The sequence below is a fragment of the Glycine max genome, chromosome 19 (assembly GCF_000004515.6).
Source record: "Glycine max cultivar Williams 82 chromosome 19, Glycine_max_v4.0, whole genome shotgun sequence".
NCBI lineage: Eukaryota > Viridiplantae > Streptophyta > Magnoliopsida > Fabales > Fabaceae > Glycine > Glycine max.
In genome coordinates, this window is record NC_038255.2 from 32,078,390 (window position 1) to 32,094,492 (window position 16,103).

The 16,103-nt window shown below is 41.4% G+C and overlaps 1 protein-coding gene across 1 annotated transcript; it reads right to left on the bottom strand.

The window, feature by feature from the left end:
* Positions 1–807: 807 nt before the first annotated feature.
* Positions 808–5,063, bottom strand: LOC106797365 (uncharacterized). Its single transcript, XM_041012890.1, has 6 exons — positions 4,617–5,063; positions 3,503–4,492; positions 2,837–3,433; positions 2,304–2,761; positions 1,942–2,119; positions 808–1,008 (listed from the first exon to the last, which is right to left on the bottom strand). The coding sequence occupies exons 1-6, from the start codon at positions 5,061–5,063 to the stop codon at positions 808–810; spliced, it is 2,871 nt and encodes a 956-aa protein (XP_040868824.1).
* Positions 5,064–16,103: the final 11,040 nt, after the last annotated feature.

A 16,103-nucleotide genomic window follows, 5' to 3' on the forward strand; every position in this document is an offset into this window, starting at 1 on the left:
TTCGTGCGGTGTCAGCTGGAACATGGACGCTAAAGTGGCAAGCGCATCCGCCATTTAATTTTCCTCTCTGAGAACGTGATGGAAGGAGATCTCATCAAAGAACTCAGCCAATTCCTTGATATAGGCCTGGTAGGGTATCATTTTGTGGTCCCTAGTATCACATTCTCCTCTTAGCTGGTGAATCACCAGCGCCGAGTCTCCGTACACCTTGAGTAGCTTGACGTTGAAGTCGATTGCCGCCTGGATGCCCAAAGCGCATGCTTCGTATTCAGTCATGTTATTGGTGCAGTCAAACCCTAGCCTGGTCGTGAAAGGTATACATTGATTGTTCGGAGAGACCAATGCTACCCCAACTCCGTGGCCTAGAACGTTTGACGCTCCATCAAACCACACGATCCATTTGTCCCTGTCCTCGTCTAGCTTTTCTTCAAATGAGGCCATGATGTCCTCATCCGGGAACTCGGGATGCATAGGTTGATAATCATTGAGAGGCTGCTGAGCCAAATAGTCCGCCAAGGTGCTCCCTTTTATCGCCTTTTGGGTGACATAGACTATATCGAACTCGGATAGCAAAACCTGCCACCGAGCGATCCGTCCCGTGAAAGCAGGCTTCTCAAAGATGTACTTTACTGGGTCCATCTTGGATATCAGCCAGGTGGTATGGCTCAACATGTACTGCCTTAAACGATGGGTCGCCTAGACCAAAGCACAACATGTCCTTTCTAGTAGGGAGTAGTTCATTTCACAGGCCGTGAACTTCTTACTTAAGTAGTAGACAACTCGCTCTCTTTTCCCGGACTCGTCATGCTACCCAAGCATGCACCCCATCGACTCGTCCAAAATTGTCATATACAAGATGAGAGGTCTCCCGGGCACCGGTGGCATAAGCATAGAAGGTTTCATGAGGCACTGTTTGATTTTTCCAAACACCTCTTGACAGACCTTGCTCCAGTGGAAGGACTGGTTCTTGCGTAAGAGCTTGAACAGCGACTCACAGATAGTTGTGAGCTGTGATATGAATCTAGCAATGTAGTTCAAGCGCCCCAAGAAACCTTAGACCTGCTTCTCGGTACGTGATTCTGGCATCTCAAGGATGGCTTTTACCTTTTCGGGGTCCACCTCTATTCCTTTCTGACTTACGATGAAACCCAGTAATTTTCCTGACTTGACCCCGAAGGTGCACTTAGCGGGGTTTAACCTCAATCGATACTTCCTAAGCCTTTCGAACAACTTCTGCAAGTTGACAAGGTGTTCCTCCTCGATTTTAGACTTGGCGATCATGTCGTCTACATAGACTTCGATTTCTCGGTGCATCATGTCGTGGAACAAAGCCATCATAGCTCGTTGATAGGTTGCCCCGACGTTCTTGAGCCCAAAGGACATCACTTTATAGCAGAACGTCCCCCATAGGGTGACGAAGGTGGTCTTTTCCATATCCTCTGGTGCCATCTTTATCTGATTGTAGCCGGAGAACCCGTCCATGAAGGAAAATAGAGCGAAATTGGTCGTATTATCCATGAGGGCATCGATGTGCGGCAGAGGGAAATTGTCCTTGGGACTAGCTCGATTTAAGTCCCGATAATCCACACACATTCATACTTTCCCATCCTTCTTAAGGACTGGCACAATGTTGGCCACCCATTCCGGGTACCGAGCAACAGCCAAGAAGCCAGTGTCAAATTGTTTCTTTACTTCTTCTTTTATTTTCAAGGACATCTCGGGCTTCATCCTCCTCAGTTTTTTCTTTACCAGGGAACACTCAGGATTCAGAGGTAGTCTGTGTTGTATAATGTTAGAACTCAAACCGGGCATATCTTGGTACGACCAGGAAAAGATGTCTTGGTAGTCCTTCAGCAGGGCCATTAATTCTTCACGGATGGGTGCGGTCATACCCGTGCCTACTTTTACTTCCCTTCTTCCATTGTCGGTTCCTAAGCCTACGAGTTCTGTCTCTTCTTGATGCGACCTCATCTCTCGATCCTCCTGGGCGATTATCCTCTCCAGCTCTGGGGGAAGCCCCACATCCTCATCCTCTTCATTCTCCTTCTGACTTGCTTCTTGCTCGAAATTGACAGCCAGGTCCCTGGTATTAGTACATTCGCGGGACTCATCGTCGGATCTGTATCGTTTTAAGCGTAACAAAGAAATAAACGTGCAAATGAATAAGAATGGGTAGAGGAGCAGGAACAGATGAAGAAAGATCTTTATATTATAACTTCAAGAACAAAAGACATAATGCCTTAACAAAAGGAAACTCTAAAGCCTAGGCCCAACCATAGAGTTTTAAAGCTACAAAAGGTTACATTATGCTTGTCACGTAAACATCTGGGCATTCCTCCACCTGCCAATTTCCTAGTTGGAAACCGGGAGGGCATGGCTGTACCAAATCCGATCTCCTCGGGGAGTCATCATTGCATATCGTGGCGACTTGTCCTTCATGTCTTAAACCCGCACTTACGAAGCTGCTACTGATGTTGCACAGCGGAGCCTCTTTGGCTCGTTGTCCCGACCGCGGGCCTTGACCTTTGTTCTTCCTTTCTGAGATGTTTTTCCTTATGTCAGCATGCGTTGGTTTATAGCCTAACCCAAACTTCCTGCGGTTTCCTCTGGTACTCACCAGGTTGGTCCTGCCACCGTTGTTCTTGCCCAAACCCATTCCGGGCTCGTAACCGTGCCCCAGCATCACCCGAGCCACCATCATTGCTGCATTGGACAGGCAGGGCCACCTAGGGAGGGAATCTACGGAGGCGAAGCTTACTACCTCAAAAGATTGGAAAGCCATTTCCAATGACTCCTCCGCGGCTTCCACGAATGGCATAGAGGAAGGACAACTTACCAGGACATCTTCCTCCCCTGATACTATGACCAAATGTCCCCCCACCACAAACTTCAACTTTTGGTGGAGCATGGAGGGGACGACTCGCACTGAGTGGATCCATGGACGTCCCAGAAGAAAGTTGTAGGCCGGGTTGATATCCATCACTTGGAATGTAACCTGGCAGGTATGAGGCCCTATCTGTACTGGGAGGTCGATCTCCCCGCTTACCTCCCGGCGGGTGCCGTCGAAGGCACAGACCACCATGGAACTTGGCCTTACATAGGAAGCGTTAAATGGCAATTTCTCCAACGTGCTCTTGGGCATCACATTCAGGCTTGAGCCGTTGTCGATGAGTACTTTGGCCATAACGTGTTCCATGCATTTGACTGACACATGTAAAGCCCTGTTATGTCCTCTCCCCTCGACGAGGATTTCCTCTTCAGTGAAGGTGAGGTAATTGCTGGCTGTGATGTTATTGACGATCCCCCCAAAACCTTCTACGGAGATGTCTTGGGCTATGTGAGCTTCATTCAAGACTTTTACCAGCAAAGCTCGAAGAGGCTCAGAGCTCATGAGTAATTCCAACAACGAGACCCTGGCCAGGGTTTTGTTGAGCTGTTCAATGACTTTGAACTCGCTTTGTTGAATAATACGGAGGAACTCGCCGGCCTCCTCGAGTGATACCTCTTTCTTGCCACAACCCTCTCTTCCCTCAGAAAAATCCTTTGTCGGAACATCCTCATCTGGCGCAGGGATCACCTTGACATTTTGTCCTTCGGTTATCTTTGCTTTCCCTTTAAAGTTCGCGAACTGTAACGACAGGCTAGGGGGTGTGAATACGCGACCGCTGCGGGTCATGCCGCTTAGGCCAGTGATATTGGTCACTTTGGCTGATAGTGAACCGATATCGGTAGCTTCTTCCTTCCTTCTGCCCGGAGGAGTATACCTCCACGGAACTGCACGACTATTCTCGTAAGGAAACGACAGAGGCCTAGCACCTGATACTGCCGAGGGGTGTTGAGGTCTTTGGGGTGTTGTGTCCCTGGTGAAGAGTATTACCAAGGGTTTGGGCTTTATAGGGCCTTCCTTATCTACTGACTGCATGTACACATGTTTTTCATCCTCCCCCTCATTGCTGACCTCAAGTCGGCCTTGGTCTATCATTTGTTGCAATAGATCTCCTACGGCTGAACATGTTTCCATATCATGCAGCATGCCTGGATGCATTAAACACGAATCCTCGTTGTGCTCACCGTGGGGAATCACGCCCGCCTTTTGCAAGGCTTTGTAGATAAACCTTCTGGAGGTCGTTACGTTTTTCAAAAGTTTGGGCCCGTGCGACCTACTCACCTCAATGGCATTAACAGCTCCTCCTCTATGATTGGCAAGAGGGTTTGTCTTTATGTTGGCCCCGTCCTCTTGAAATGTCAACCATCCGGCTTCTATCAAACTTTGGACCTTGTTCTTCAAGGCCAAGCACTGCTCGACTGAGTGGCCCGGGGCTCCCCCATGGTACGCGTAGGTTGCGCTAGGGTTATACCACTTTGGGAATGGAGGCAGTGGGATCTTTCCCGGAATCACCACGGCCAATTGGTTGGCAATGAGAGACGTAAGAGATCCCCATACGTCATTAGGATCGGGGCAAAAATCTGAGCTTGCCTTGGAGAGAAGTTTCTTGCCGTGTTGGGGCCCGAGCCAAAGTAGGCATTGTTGGCTGGGTAAGGCCGGGTTGGAGCCGAAGCCTAAGGAGCCCCCTCCCCCCTTATGGGGGTGTGCGCGCCCTTGGTTGGGCAAGCACTGTGTCGAAAGAGCCCCCGGCGCGAGCCGAAAAACTCGAATGATGCTGTGCATATTGGTGGGTACTGTGGGGGGTTTGCGGCGGCTTGGGCCACGCAAGTGTTGAAGTGACGGTATGAGCGTCTCCCTCTTTCTTCTTTGCCCCAGCCATTCCGGTCCTCCTACCGCTGGCACCTACCGGGGAGACGTAATCAAACTTTCCCCTCTTCAAACCCACCTCAATCCTTTCTCTAGCGAAAACCAATTCCGTGAAGCTAGAGGGCATGTAGCCTACTAACTTCTCATAGTAAAATACAGGCAAGGTATCCACCATCATACTAACCATTTCCCTCTCGACCATGGGAGGGGCTACTTGCGCTGCTAGGTCCCTCCAACGCTGAGCGTATTCTTTAAAAGACTCATGTTCCCATTTAACCATGTTTTGCAGCTGAGTCCGGTCGGGAGCCATGTCAGAGTTGTACTGATACTGTCTAAGGAAGGCGGTAATCAGATCCTTCCAGGTACGGATGCGGGAAGCCTCTAGATTAGTGTACCAGATGACTGATGTCCCAGCCAAGCTATCTTGAAAGAAAGGCATCAATAACTTCTCATCCCTGGAATATGCACCCATCTTACGACAGTGCATTTTTAGGTGATTCTTAGGACAAGTCATCCCTTTGTACCTATCAAAGTCAAGTACTTTGAACTTCAGAGGGATGATGACGTTCGACACCAAGCAAAGGTCGGTCATGTCCGCGAATGGATAATCGCCAAATCCCTCGACAGCCCTCAATCTCTCTTCGATGAGATCGAGTTTCCCCTTTTCTTCTACTGCTAGGGGTGGCCCTCCCACGGACAGAAATATTGGTTGCATTGGGTGGCTTCGAGGTTCTCCCGTGATGTTGGTTTGAGGTTGTGCGTTGGGCGCTGGCCCTTCAGCGAGAAAGTAAGAGTTGACATCTCCCTGAGCATGCTCCTGAGGATTCTCTTGGACCCTTTTGGGATGTCGAGGAGGCTCCCTTTCGAGGATGAGGGGAGGAACATGGCCCACGTCATAATGTGCGGCTGGTGGTGTGTAATTAGGTGGTAAACCGTAGGGGTAAGTTCCTCGGTTGTACCCTGGATGGAGATTGCTTATGTGCCCCGGCGTGCTTCTCTCTTGTCCCACCATATTTGGAATAGGGTGGTGCGCAGCAGTCGGAAGAGTCGGGTCTGCCTCGGCAGCCGAACTAACAGTGACGACGGTGGCCACGTTACTCTCCATAAGTTGTTTCATTCCTAGCATAGCATCCATCATGGAATCCATTTGTTCTTTCAAAGCCGACATGTCGGCCCTCATCTGTTCTTGTACTTCCTCTAAGTCACCCATCGTCCTAGATTTGGATCTGGTGCGATAGGGATGCCTTAGGGCGCGCTTAGTTATGGCGTCTTTCCTAAAAAGACCAAATGTAAGGAGTACGTAATGAGAAATGAATGTATGGTAGAGATGGAATGTGGGAGTGATTTGATTCGCACTGTTTTTCTTTGGAGTATAATCATGGGATAAACTTATTTTATTCAGAAAGTTATAACTAGTCAAGATCTGAGTGACAATATAAACTCCCTAACGGCTCCTAATTATATAGGCCATTAGGTCTATCATGTGCTGACAATAGCGGAGGAGCCTGTGGATCTCCTCGGGGGCGGAGTAGGTGTCTGCCATAGCTTTGGCCTTTGCCAACAATCAGGGAAGCTCTTGACTCCCGTTCAAGGTAAGAGCAAACCGGTCCATCCACATCGTTGCTTCTTGTTGCAACGAGTCAATCACCCTGCCTTTAGCCTCCTTTTCCGCGTACACTCGAGCGTATTCGTCCGCTACCTTGTGCTCATGGACCGTGGCTAGATCTAATTCTTCTTGATACTTGCTGATGATGGCTAACATGTTGGTTTCGGTCTCGCATAACCACTGAGACAAGCTCCTTTTGGACCTTAGATAAACCCTCAATTCATCCTTCGGGATCAAACCGTCTACTCGCGATTGGTCCTTTTCCTCTCTTCGGAGCTTAAGCTCGCTGTTACTGCCCCACAGAGCCCCTCGGAATTTGTTCCGGCCATGTTCTTCCCTACAGGCCCTCTTGGTCTCTTGTTCTAAGGCCTTGGTGGTGGCTATATTGACGTCTCTCAGTTCGGTGTTTTCCTTTCAGATCCTAACAGCTGCTGACTTGAACTTTTCTTTGACTGTTTGGGCTTTCTCAAGTTCTGTCCTGAGGGCCTGTACTTCTTCGTCTTCTTCCGGAGTTTCAACCTCCACCCCCTTAGTGGTCCTCAAACTCGGGAGCCAATCCAGATCTTGTGTGTAGGTTTTCAACCACCTACGGTAACCGCCGATGGGCCCGTTGCTACTCCCCCTAAGTTCCTTGCCCTTTCTTTGTGACATTTCCCATGCCTTGTGGATCCTCTGAAGCACCCCCGCGTTGGTGCTATTGAAACCTCGTGTAATAAAAGGCATGAGGCCTTCCTCTGATGGCGCCCCTCTTATAGGGTAACCAAGTTGTCTTATCGCGAGGACAGGATTGTAATTGATGCAACCCCTCGTCCCTATCAAGGGAACATTTGGAAATTTCCCACACGAAATAAGAACCCCGGTTCTCCCCTCCTTCCATCGGGGGAACCAATTGACAGACGCTCCCTCTTTGTTTGCTAAGAGCCAGTCCCAATTTGCCTCTTTTTTCTCAGTGCATGAGCGGTGGCCTTCTAACGGGCAAACGTGTCTCATCTCTTGGCGAAAGAAGTTTGAAACCAACCATACGTAAAGGGCCGACATACAGCAAATGATCCTTGCATTGTTCTTCTCACATCTTCGGTCAAATGTGTCGTATAGATCGACTAAGATAGCGACAACCGGGCTTTCCTTGCGGTCGTAAAAGGCAAAACAAGCATTAATTGCTGCCTGATCCACCAACCCATCCACATTTGGAAAGAGGACCACCCCGAAGATCAAAAGTGTCAGGATGTCCATGAACGGGGCCCATTCACCTTGACTCGCCAAGACTCTCGCCTTTGCTTCCAAACATTTCCTTGGTACCCCAGCCACCCCATTTTCGACTTGCTTTCTGCGGTCTAATTCCTGTGTCGAGATTTTGACTATATTAGAAATTCTAGCTAAGGAGGGATAGAATCCCGAGAAGAGGTATAGTTTCCTTCCCCCCAGAGGGCATCCCAGGATCTCTTCAAACTCTTCCACTGTGGGTGTTAACTGGAAGTCCCCAAAGGTGAAGCACCTTAAAGGCTGGTCATAATATTGGGCGATGGCCTCCGTGGAGACCTCTGCCATGGTTAGGTCCCGGATCTTACCGTAAGCTTTGCGAAAGGCTTGTCACTGGAGCTGACCCATCAACTGTCCTAACTCTTTCAGACCGGTGACTCCTAGGCTCTTGATCTTGACTTGATAGAACCTCTTTTTAAGCGAAGGCATCTTGCTCGACCCCATGTTTTACTAAAGTGGAATAAAAACCAGTGCGAATCAAGACTCCGACATCTATCACAGGTGAAATGGATGAATGCATGAAGAAATGTGTATGGCCTAGATGCATTTTACGGATACGAGAACCTGGGAGACTTATCTCTTTCTTAAATACAACATTCGGGCAGCATAGCGCCCGATGTATGCATTTAAGAAGGTGACACGGACCTTCCGTCTTCTCGTGACAAAGAGAGGGGATCAAGACGCAACCCGTGCATGATGACATGATGCAGATGCGACAAAGTGAGGGTAACAAGGGGATGCACACAGCATGGCAATATCCTCAAATAATCACACAGCGAAGGCATACATGACATTTAGGTTATAGGCATGGCAGTCTTTAAAAGGCACGCAGCATGTTCGCTTCGTGCCCCTATTTTAGGGACCTAAACGGGAGGAACTAAAAGGTTTTTAGTGATAATCCCCAAGGCGGTCATATCTCTCTTGATGGTTTCCAGAGGTATCATCCCCTTTAAAAAACATATTGCGACAGTAGGGACTACCAGCAACAATATGTTATCAAAGAGGAAAACTCTAGATGAGGGTTCACTGTTATCAAGCAAGTCGGAGACCCGGCATGACCACAGATTCACCTCCACTCCTTATGTTCCCATGGACCCGGGTATAGGGCCCCTTTTTTTTTCAACTCCCCATGTGTACAAATAGTGTTGGTGTTTGTGTGCATCAAATGAATAAATATCTATCTCATGCATACATTTCAAAAACACACTAAAAGCATCAAAGAGTTATATACAAGGACATAAGAAAAAATAAAGGAAAACGAAAAAAATAGAAGTCATGGTAAGGAATGCACATTGAGTGATTGGCCTAACTCTTTAAAAACAGTCCCTAGTGGAGTCGCCAACTGTCGCAACCTACCATTTGGCGGGAGGGCGATGCAAGACTCACGGGTGCGTCTTCCAAGAAAGGAAGATGTGCGGAGTCACCACCAACGTTTATTTGAGGAAAACGTCGGAAAAACTGGAAAGGTGTAGTCTACGAATTTTAAGTGTGAAAGGTTCGGGAGTTGTATTTACGCACGGGGAAGGTATTAGCACCCCACGCTTCCGTCACAAGGGATGGCAACCTTTAATCAAGTGTGCAAATATGACTTCAAAATGTATTTTTATGTTGTTTTTCTTTTTATGGGTCTTTTTGTATTTTTATCTTTTTGTGGTCGACAAGGGTGTTTCCCTCGCTCCTACGTATCCTCAATTGCGATGAGGAAATCAGACCTACATAGTTCTTTTAGAACTAAATGTTGGTTAAGTTGTTTTTATCTTTTTTCGAAAGATAAATTTTAATTGAACAAAGGTCATTTAAGGCGTTGGACCATTTAAACGATCTTTTGATTTTGAAAAGAGAGAAACATTAGGGCGTTGGACCATTAACGATCTCTTTGGTTTTTTTTTTTACAAAAGTGGTAAAGTTACATATTGATTTTATGCTTTTGAATGGTCCATGTTAACCAATAAAAGCAAAGAGGATTGTTTAAGGCGTTGGACCTTAAAACGGTTTTTAGTGACTTTTGCGGACAAAGCTTGATTTGTGAGTTGATTTTAGCCTTAGTTTCACTTTGGTTATTAGTCAATTCATTCAAGGAAACTTCCAAAGAAAAACGTCCGATTGATTTTTTTTTATTATTTTATTTGAAGATATTTCGATTATTTTATTATTATTTTACCCTTTTTGGTTTAAACGTGGTTACGATGTGAATGATCGGTTGGATTTTATTTTAACAGTGATTAAACGATATTACAACTCAAATGATCGGTGGAAATTCATTTTATTATTTATTAGGTGAGAAAACGGCTTAAATAAATGGTTAAAGCACGTCAAAAAGGGATACGGAAAACAAACGAAATGAAAATAAAAGCACGCGAAACAAGTGGGGGACCATTGAGGGTGCATAGAATGAATTGAAAGATTCGATTTCGAGAACTTACCGGTTGAAGATCGAAGAACGACGAAGAACGAACGAAGAGCGGTGAAGAATCTTCACGAAATCGCTCACGGAAACGTCTCGGAAACGTTACGGAAGCGCCTCGGCTTGGATTTTTTTCACGGAAACAATTTTCCTCACTAATTTCGAGAGAATCCTAAATACCAGAAGGGCTGAACATTTTAACTCTGCCCTCTTTCCCCTATTTAAAGGAGAAAAGAGGGAGGTGGTTGCCACCCAACTCGCCCAGGCGAGCTGGGTTGCTTCCACCAGAAGGCACCGCCTTCTGTTGGAACCCCTAGAAGGCCCAAGTGGGCCTAGTTACTATTTGCACCCCCTTTTTACTAAATACACCCCATTTGTGCTATTTTGCTGATTCCTTTTTCAAAACGTTACGGAACTTTACGGATTACGTAACGACACCTATTTTCTTTCCAGAATATTGCAAAACTTTACAGATTACGCAACAATGTCCTTTTTGACTTTCGGAATGTTGCGGAACTTTACGGATCGCACAACAATGCTTCCTTTCGACTTCCGGCATGTTGCGGAACTTCACGGATTGCCTAACGATGGGTGTTAAGTACCTCAAGGCGGTCAAGCGAAGGTTGCACGCTACCAAACAATGGTCCCCGGACGAAATTAGGGTATGACACTATCAGAATTACATCCTTCCCTATTTATAGATTTTCGTTTACAAATGCTGAATGAAAATTCTAACAGAATTTGGCAGCATATGTCTTGGAGGAAATTCAAAACACTACCAGGAGACAATCACCTAACGACACCAAGGACTTGTGATTCTGTTTCTAGAAGGTCGTTGCCAGCTCAGCCATACTAAGTTGCATAATCCTTAAGGTACTGAGGTATGCTAATTTCCCTTTTTTGTCCTTTTTTCTTCTCCTTCGTTTGGTTCTGCATTTTGCTCTGTTTCTTCTTCTTCATTTACTTCTGCGTTTTGTTCTGTGCTTGCTATGCTCTGGTCCCTGTACATAACAGTCCACCCCGATCCATCCCAAGTCATGGTCTATTCCAACATGGTCATTGCTATCCAAACTCTATAAAACAATGGTCAAAACAAATGAAGAATGAACTCTTTATTAAAATAGTTTAACTTTTTGCATAACTATTTACAAGCTAGTCAACTCTTGTTTGAATAGTATTTATATTCCCTCTCTCAAGTGTCTTTAAGTAGTTCCTTTTTTCCTTGTCCCAATAAGAGCATAGTTAATAAAATAACTTGAGATAAGAATAGCTTAATCTTGTATCAATAACAAAGAGATAGGTTAATCACATACTAGTGACAATGTTTTAATAAAAAAAAACTAATTAAATTGAAAAAAGGCTCAAGTGACTTAAGATATTTATTAAGAGTTTAATAATTAAATTAAGAAGCATATAACCATAAATCTGAGACCTTCCATGGTGCAGGCTCCTCTTGGTATCTGCAAGAGGTCTTGCTCGGTTATGTTTGCGCCATCTTCGCGTTTCATTGTCTTTATTTTGGTTGGGAGCATTGCCCATGTTGTTGTTGAAAATCTCCATGCAGACTGGAATTAGACCAGGATGTGCTGCCCAAGTTCCATCATAGCCTGCCTTCACTTCTCTAAGCTTGTCCTTCCTTACAAGTCCCAGTGCTACCTCGTTAGCCACTGGATCTTCTTTGATTGGAATCTCCGCTGCCTGCTTAACAAATTAAAAGAGAAATCAGTACATGCATTACAGTATAAAAGAATTTTCATAATGTCATTCAATATCAAATTATAATATACTAACCTCTGATGCTATTTATAAGAAATAAGTTGTAATGTACACTAATAGATTCAGAGGTAGTATCATAAATTTATAAATTTTTATAATAATTATCTTAAAAATCATACTAACCCTAATTTTTAATTGATTGATTGATACTGACCATGTAAAGGGTTTTCATGATTTGATCCAATCACAAAATGCAATAAATTGGTTGTCTTCTATGATAACTATAACAAAAATCATACCAATAATAATTTCTAATTGATAGAATACAAGTATTTATAGACACAACATAGAAGCTTTACTCAAATAAAAAAATAACACAAACCATACAACTAATTTTTTTATGTGACACTATTTAGATAGTAACTATGAATCCAACATTATATAGTCTCTAATCTAAAATTATCCTTCTGCTTAAAAGTTAAAACTGCTTAAAAACAAATATGCATGCCTAGTTAGTAGTAGTAAATCAAGAGATATGAAGATACAAATATACAATGTTATGTCAATGGAAAAAGTATATATAGTTGAAGGAAACTATGCCTAGTTAGCTTGGTTGAATAAATATACAATGTTATGTCAATGAAAAATAAATATGAAGATACAAATATACCCTATGCCTAGCTAGCTTGGTTGAATATTGAATCATCTAAACTATGCATGTCTAGTTAGTAGTAGTAAACCAAAGAATTCTATTAAATAAGATTAAATATACATAATATATATAATTCAATTCGGTTAAAAAAATCATATTATTTTGTATGGAAACAAAAATATATTCTAACTTAAAATGATTGGTCCTAACTACTTTTACCAAGCATGGCTCTAGAACTTCAAGTTGTCTTTTGCACTCCGGTCAAATCAAACTTATTAATTTCAATTCGAATAAAACAGAGAACATAATAGAATGGCATCCTATTCTATGACTATAATAACCAAACACCCCCTTGAGGAGTGGGCCCAGTCTTTTATTTTGCGCAAACGAGGCCCATGCTATGTGGAAACTGAAACTACAATGCGAAATATCCCACATTCACATAATCAAACAGCAAGATGAACAATTATTTAGGGCATAGGATAATTGATCCATCACCGGATGAAGACACATTGGGCAGAAGTAGGTGACAACAAAAAGTGTGGCCACTGAGCTGGTGAGAATCCCTAATGCCATTATAATCTTACTTTTTGGTCTTCATGATTTGGTATAAAGCACTTGGATTTCATGGTGTTTGAGTAAGCATTTATGGGACTTGAAGAAAATTAGATTTAAGTGTAGCATATTTTTAAAATTGAGATTTTGTGTATATTTTGTGTTAACAATCTTATTTGAGTTAGATAAAATTAATGGATCATCATGAATGATAAAATTTTTTTCTCAAGTGTTAACAATGACTCGAAATCAAGATATTTGATTAAATTGTAAGAACTTATATCAAAAGGATCTAACTCGATTGAGTAGTGTACGCAAGTTAGTGTAAATTTTTTGTATTTAAATTCAATTCTTACGAATAAAGACAAATTAAAACAACTTATGTCAATCAATTTACTTGTTAAATGATAAATTGTGTAAATTTAAAAAGGAAAAAAATGTGTATTTGATTCGTGTATTTCCAATCGAACTTAATTTAGGTCTTTATATTTTAAAATTGATGAATTTAGTCCTTCAACTTTATAAAATATGTGAGCTTAATCTCCCTCCCAATTCCATGCCAATAAGAAATTATCATTAAATATTAAGTTCAAACGCAAAGATGGATTAAATTCATGTATTTTTTAAGTTAGAAGATGAAATTAATCAATTAAAAAAAATAAGGATTAAAACTATGTTTGACCAAAAATATAAAGAATAAATAAAATTATTCCTCATTTAAAAATAAAAAGTTTTGTATTAAAAATACAAAATAAATAAAGGGTTAAAATAAGTTCCTCTTCATAATAATAAAAAAAAAAAAAAAAACAATTTACTCTTCTTTATCTCGCTAACCCCTCTACCTCCAACCCATGAGTTTCTGATTTTCCTCACAATGCCTTGTATGCTTATGACCAAGAGGCAAAGGAACTACCTCATTCATCAACTTTGTAAATGTGCTAATGAATATAAAGCAGTCGGTGAATGTCAGAAGTAAAAAAGAAAAAAGAAAAAACTGCTTGGTGTAAGAGGGAGAAATTCGTTAAGTTTCTATTTTAAATTTGGTAAGTTTGTATTATTGTAAATTTGTAATAAGTATCTCAAGTTTGTACTAACTGGGGAAGAGAGGTTAAATAACAGTATATTTATTATTTTATTTACGGTTTTGATGATATTAACCTCTAATGAATACTTTTAGACAACTGACATTGAAATTTTTTTTATTAAAAAAATTATCACCGTTTTTGTATTTTTTATGTAATAAATTTTTTTTAATTAAAAACCTTTTTATTCCTTGTTATTTAAAATCAAGTCTATGAATTAATGTTAACAAAATACTTTTATTTAAGAGTCTCGTTAAGTGTTAATGAGTGTTCTAAAAGTATTCATTACAAAATAATAAATATTTTTATTAAAAAATATAAGTTAAGCATATTAATAATATTAAATGTTACAGTTTCTTTTATAAAAAATATGCTTAATTACATTAAGTAGCTTTTTTTTTCTTTATTTAAAGTGCACAAACTATACCTACATACAGTTCAGTGAACTTTATTTTTAGAGCAGCACGCCACCACCCTTAATTTTTAGAGGAACAAGTTGGGATTTCTTTTAACAACCATAAACGGTGTTTTGTAGAACTCAGCATCTTATATTATTGATGAAAATAACCAATGAAAGTATGCCAACGCACAAGTTGTTATAGGAGTTAAATTAAAAAAATCTTCATCAGTGAGTTTCAACTAGTCATGATGTCGTTACTAGGCAGCAAATCTACAAAACTAATGGATGTCAAAGAAAGTAATATGGGGATATTATGAAAACTTAACTACTAAAATAATAGCATATGACGCTCCATTCACGATGGTTTTCAAAAAAAAAATTACCAAAAAAATGCAGTGATAATATTGTAATTAAACTGAAACACACAACATCAGTTTCAATGAAACCGTTGTTAAAAAGATGAGGTGTTTTAGATTTCCTTAATGCTTTTATAGTTTTTATAAAGATCATTTGATTTTATGCCCAATGTTGATACAAAATCTTATGAATTATTTACCAAATGTTGTTAAACCAATTCAACTGAATTACTGTCGGTATTAGATGCACCGGCTGATAAAACATTTTAATCATAATGGTTAGTTTGAGCTATATGATGGGAGTCCAATTTCATGTTATTTTAGAAATTCAGAATAAAAATATTGACATTTGATGTAATAATATGGGAGTTGATGGAACTAACATATTTACCATGCATGTTGTATAGTATGATTGACAAATATTTTTCATGCTCTCAATATTTTCTTTATTTGGATGAACTAGGTAACATATTGCTTATATAATTCCTTTTTCTATCTTAGAAAGTAGTAACCATGTTAATTTTTCATGTTTCTATTGTAAAATCTGTTTTGCCTGTGTATAGTTTGTTTTGCATAGATGTTGATACTTGAATAGGTAAACAGTCTCTTCTGTTTATCCACGTCTTATGTAGTTGCAGCACCTATTTATGAGATTTGTTTGGGTTTTTCATTTCTTGCTTACTATGGTCTCAAATCCTTGTTGTCCATTGTTATCTTTTTACGAAGGTTATCTTGAATTCCAAATTTCACGATACATAGGTCACTTATGCATGGTACCATGCCTCAGTTAACCTTCCAACATAGTTATTTCATGAATCAAAATATGAGAGATTTTGAGGGCTTTAAAGTTTTACATTCATGGATGTATCCTCAATCCATTCTACCACCTTCTCTAATTTTCATCTTGATTGTTGGACAAGTGGCCTCAATAACTTAAGAGAGGGGGGGGGGGTGAATTAAGTTTCAAAATTTTTCCACTAACAAACTTTAACCCCTCTTTTAAATGATAGGCTTAGAATGCAGAAGAAAAAGAAACAATCAATTTAACAATGTTCTTTTAAATGCGTAAGACAAAGTAAATTACAGTAAAATAGTTGAGATAAGGGAAGAGAGAAATGCAAACTTAATTTATACCGGTTCGGCCACTTCTCGTGCCTACGTCCAATCCTCAAGCAACCCACTTGAGATTTTCCACTATCTTCTGTAAATCCTTTACAGACTTTGAACACACATCGGGATCCCACACCCTTGTGTTCAAGATTCTCTAAGAGACAACTCGTCTGTTGATTACAATTGACTTTCTGAGATGAACAGAAAGA

Bases quoted from the DNA above. Each gene is read 5' to 3' on its own strand.
- LOC106797365 (XM_041012890.1), bottom strand. From the start codon at position 5,063: ATGGCTCCCGACCGGACTCAGCTGCAAAACATGGTTAAATGGGAACAT. The intron at 3,434-3,502 runs GTATCACTCGAG...GTCATTGAACAG, and splicing joins AGGGTTGTGGCAAGAAAGAG to CTCAACAAAACCCTGGCCAG. The intron at 1,009-1,941 runs GTAGGCTTAGGA...TTCATATCACAG, and splicing joins ATCAAGAAGAGACAGAACTC to CTCACAACTATCTGTGAGTC.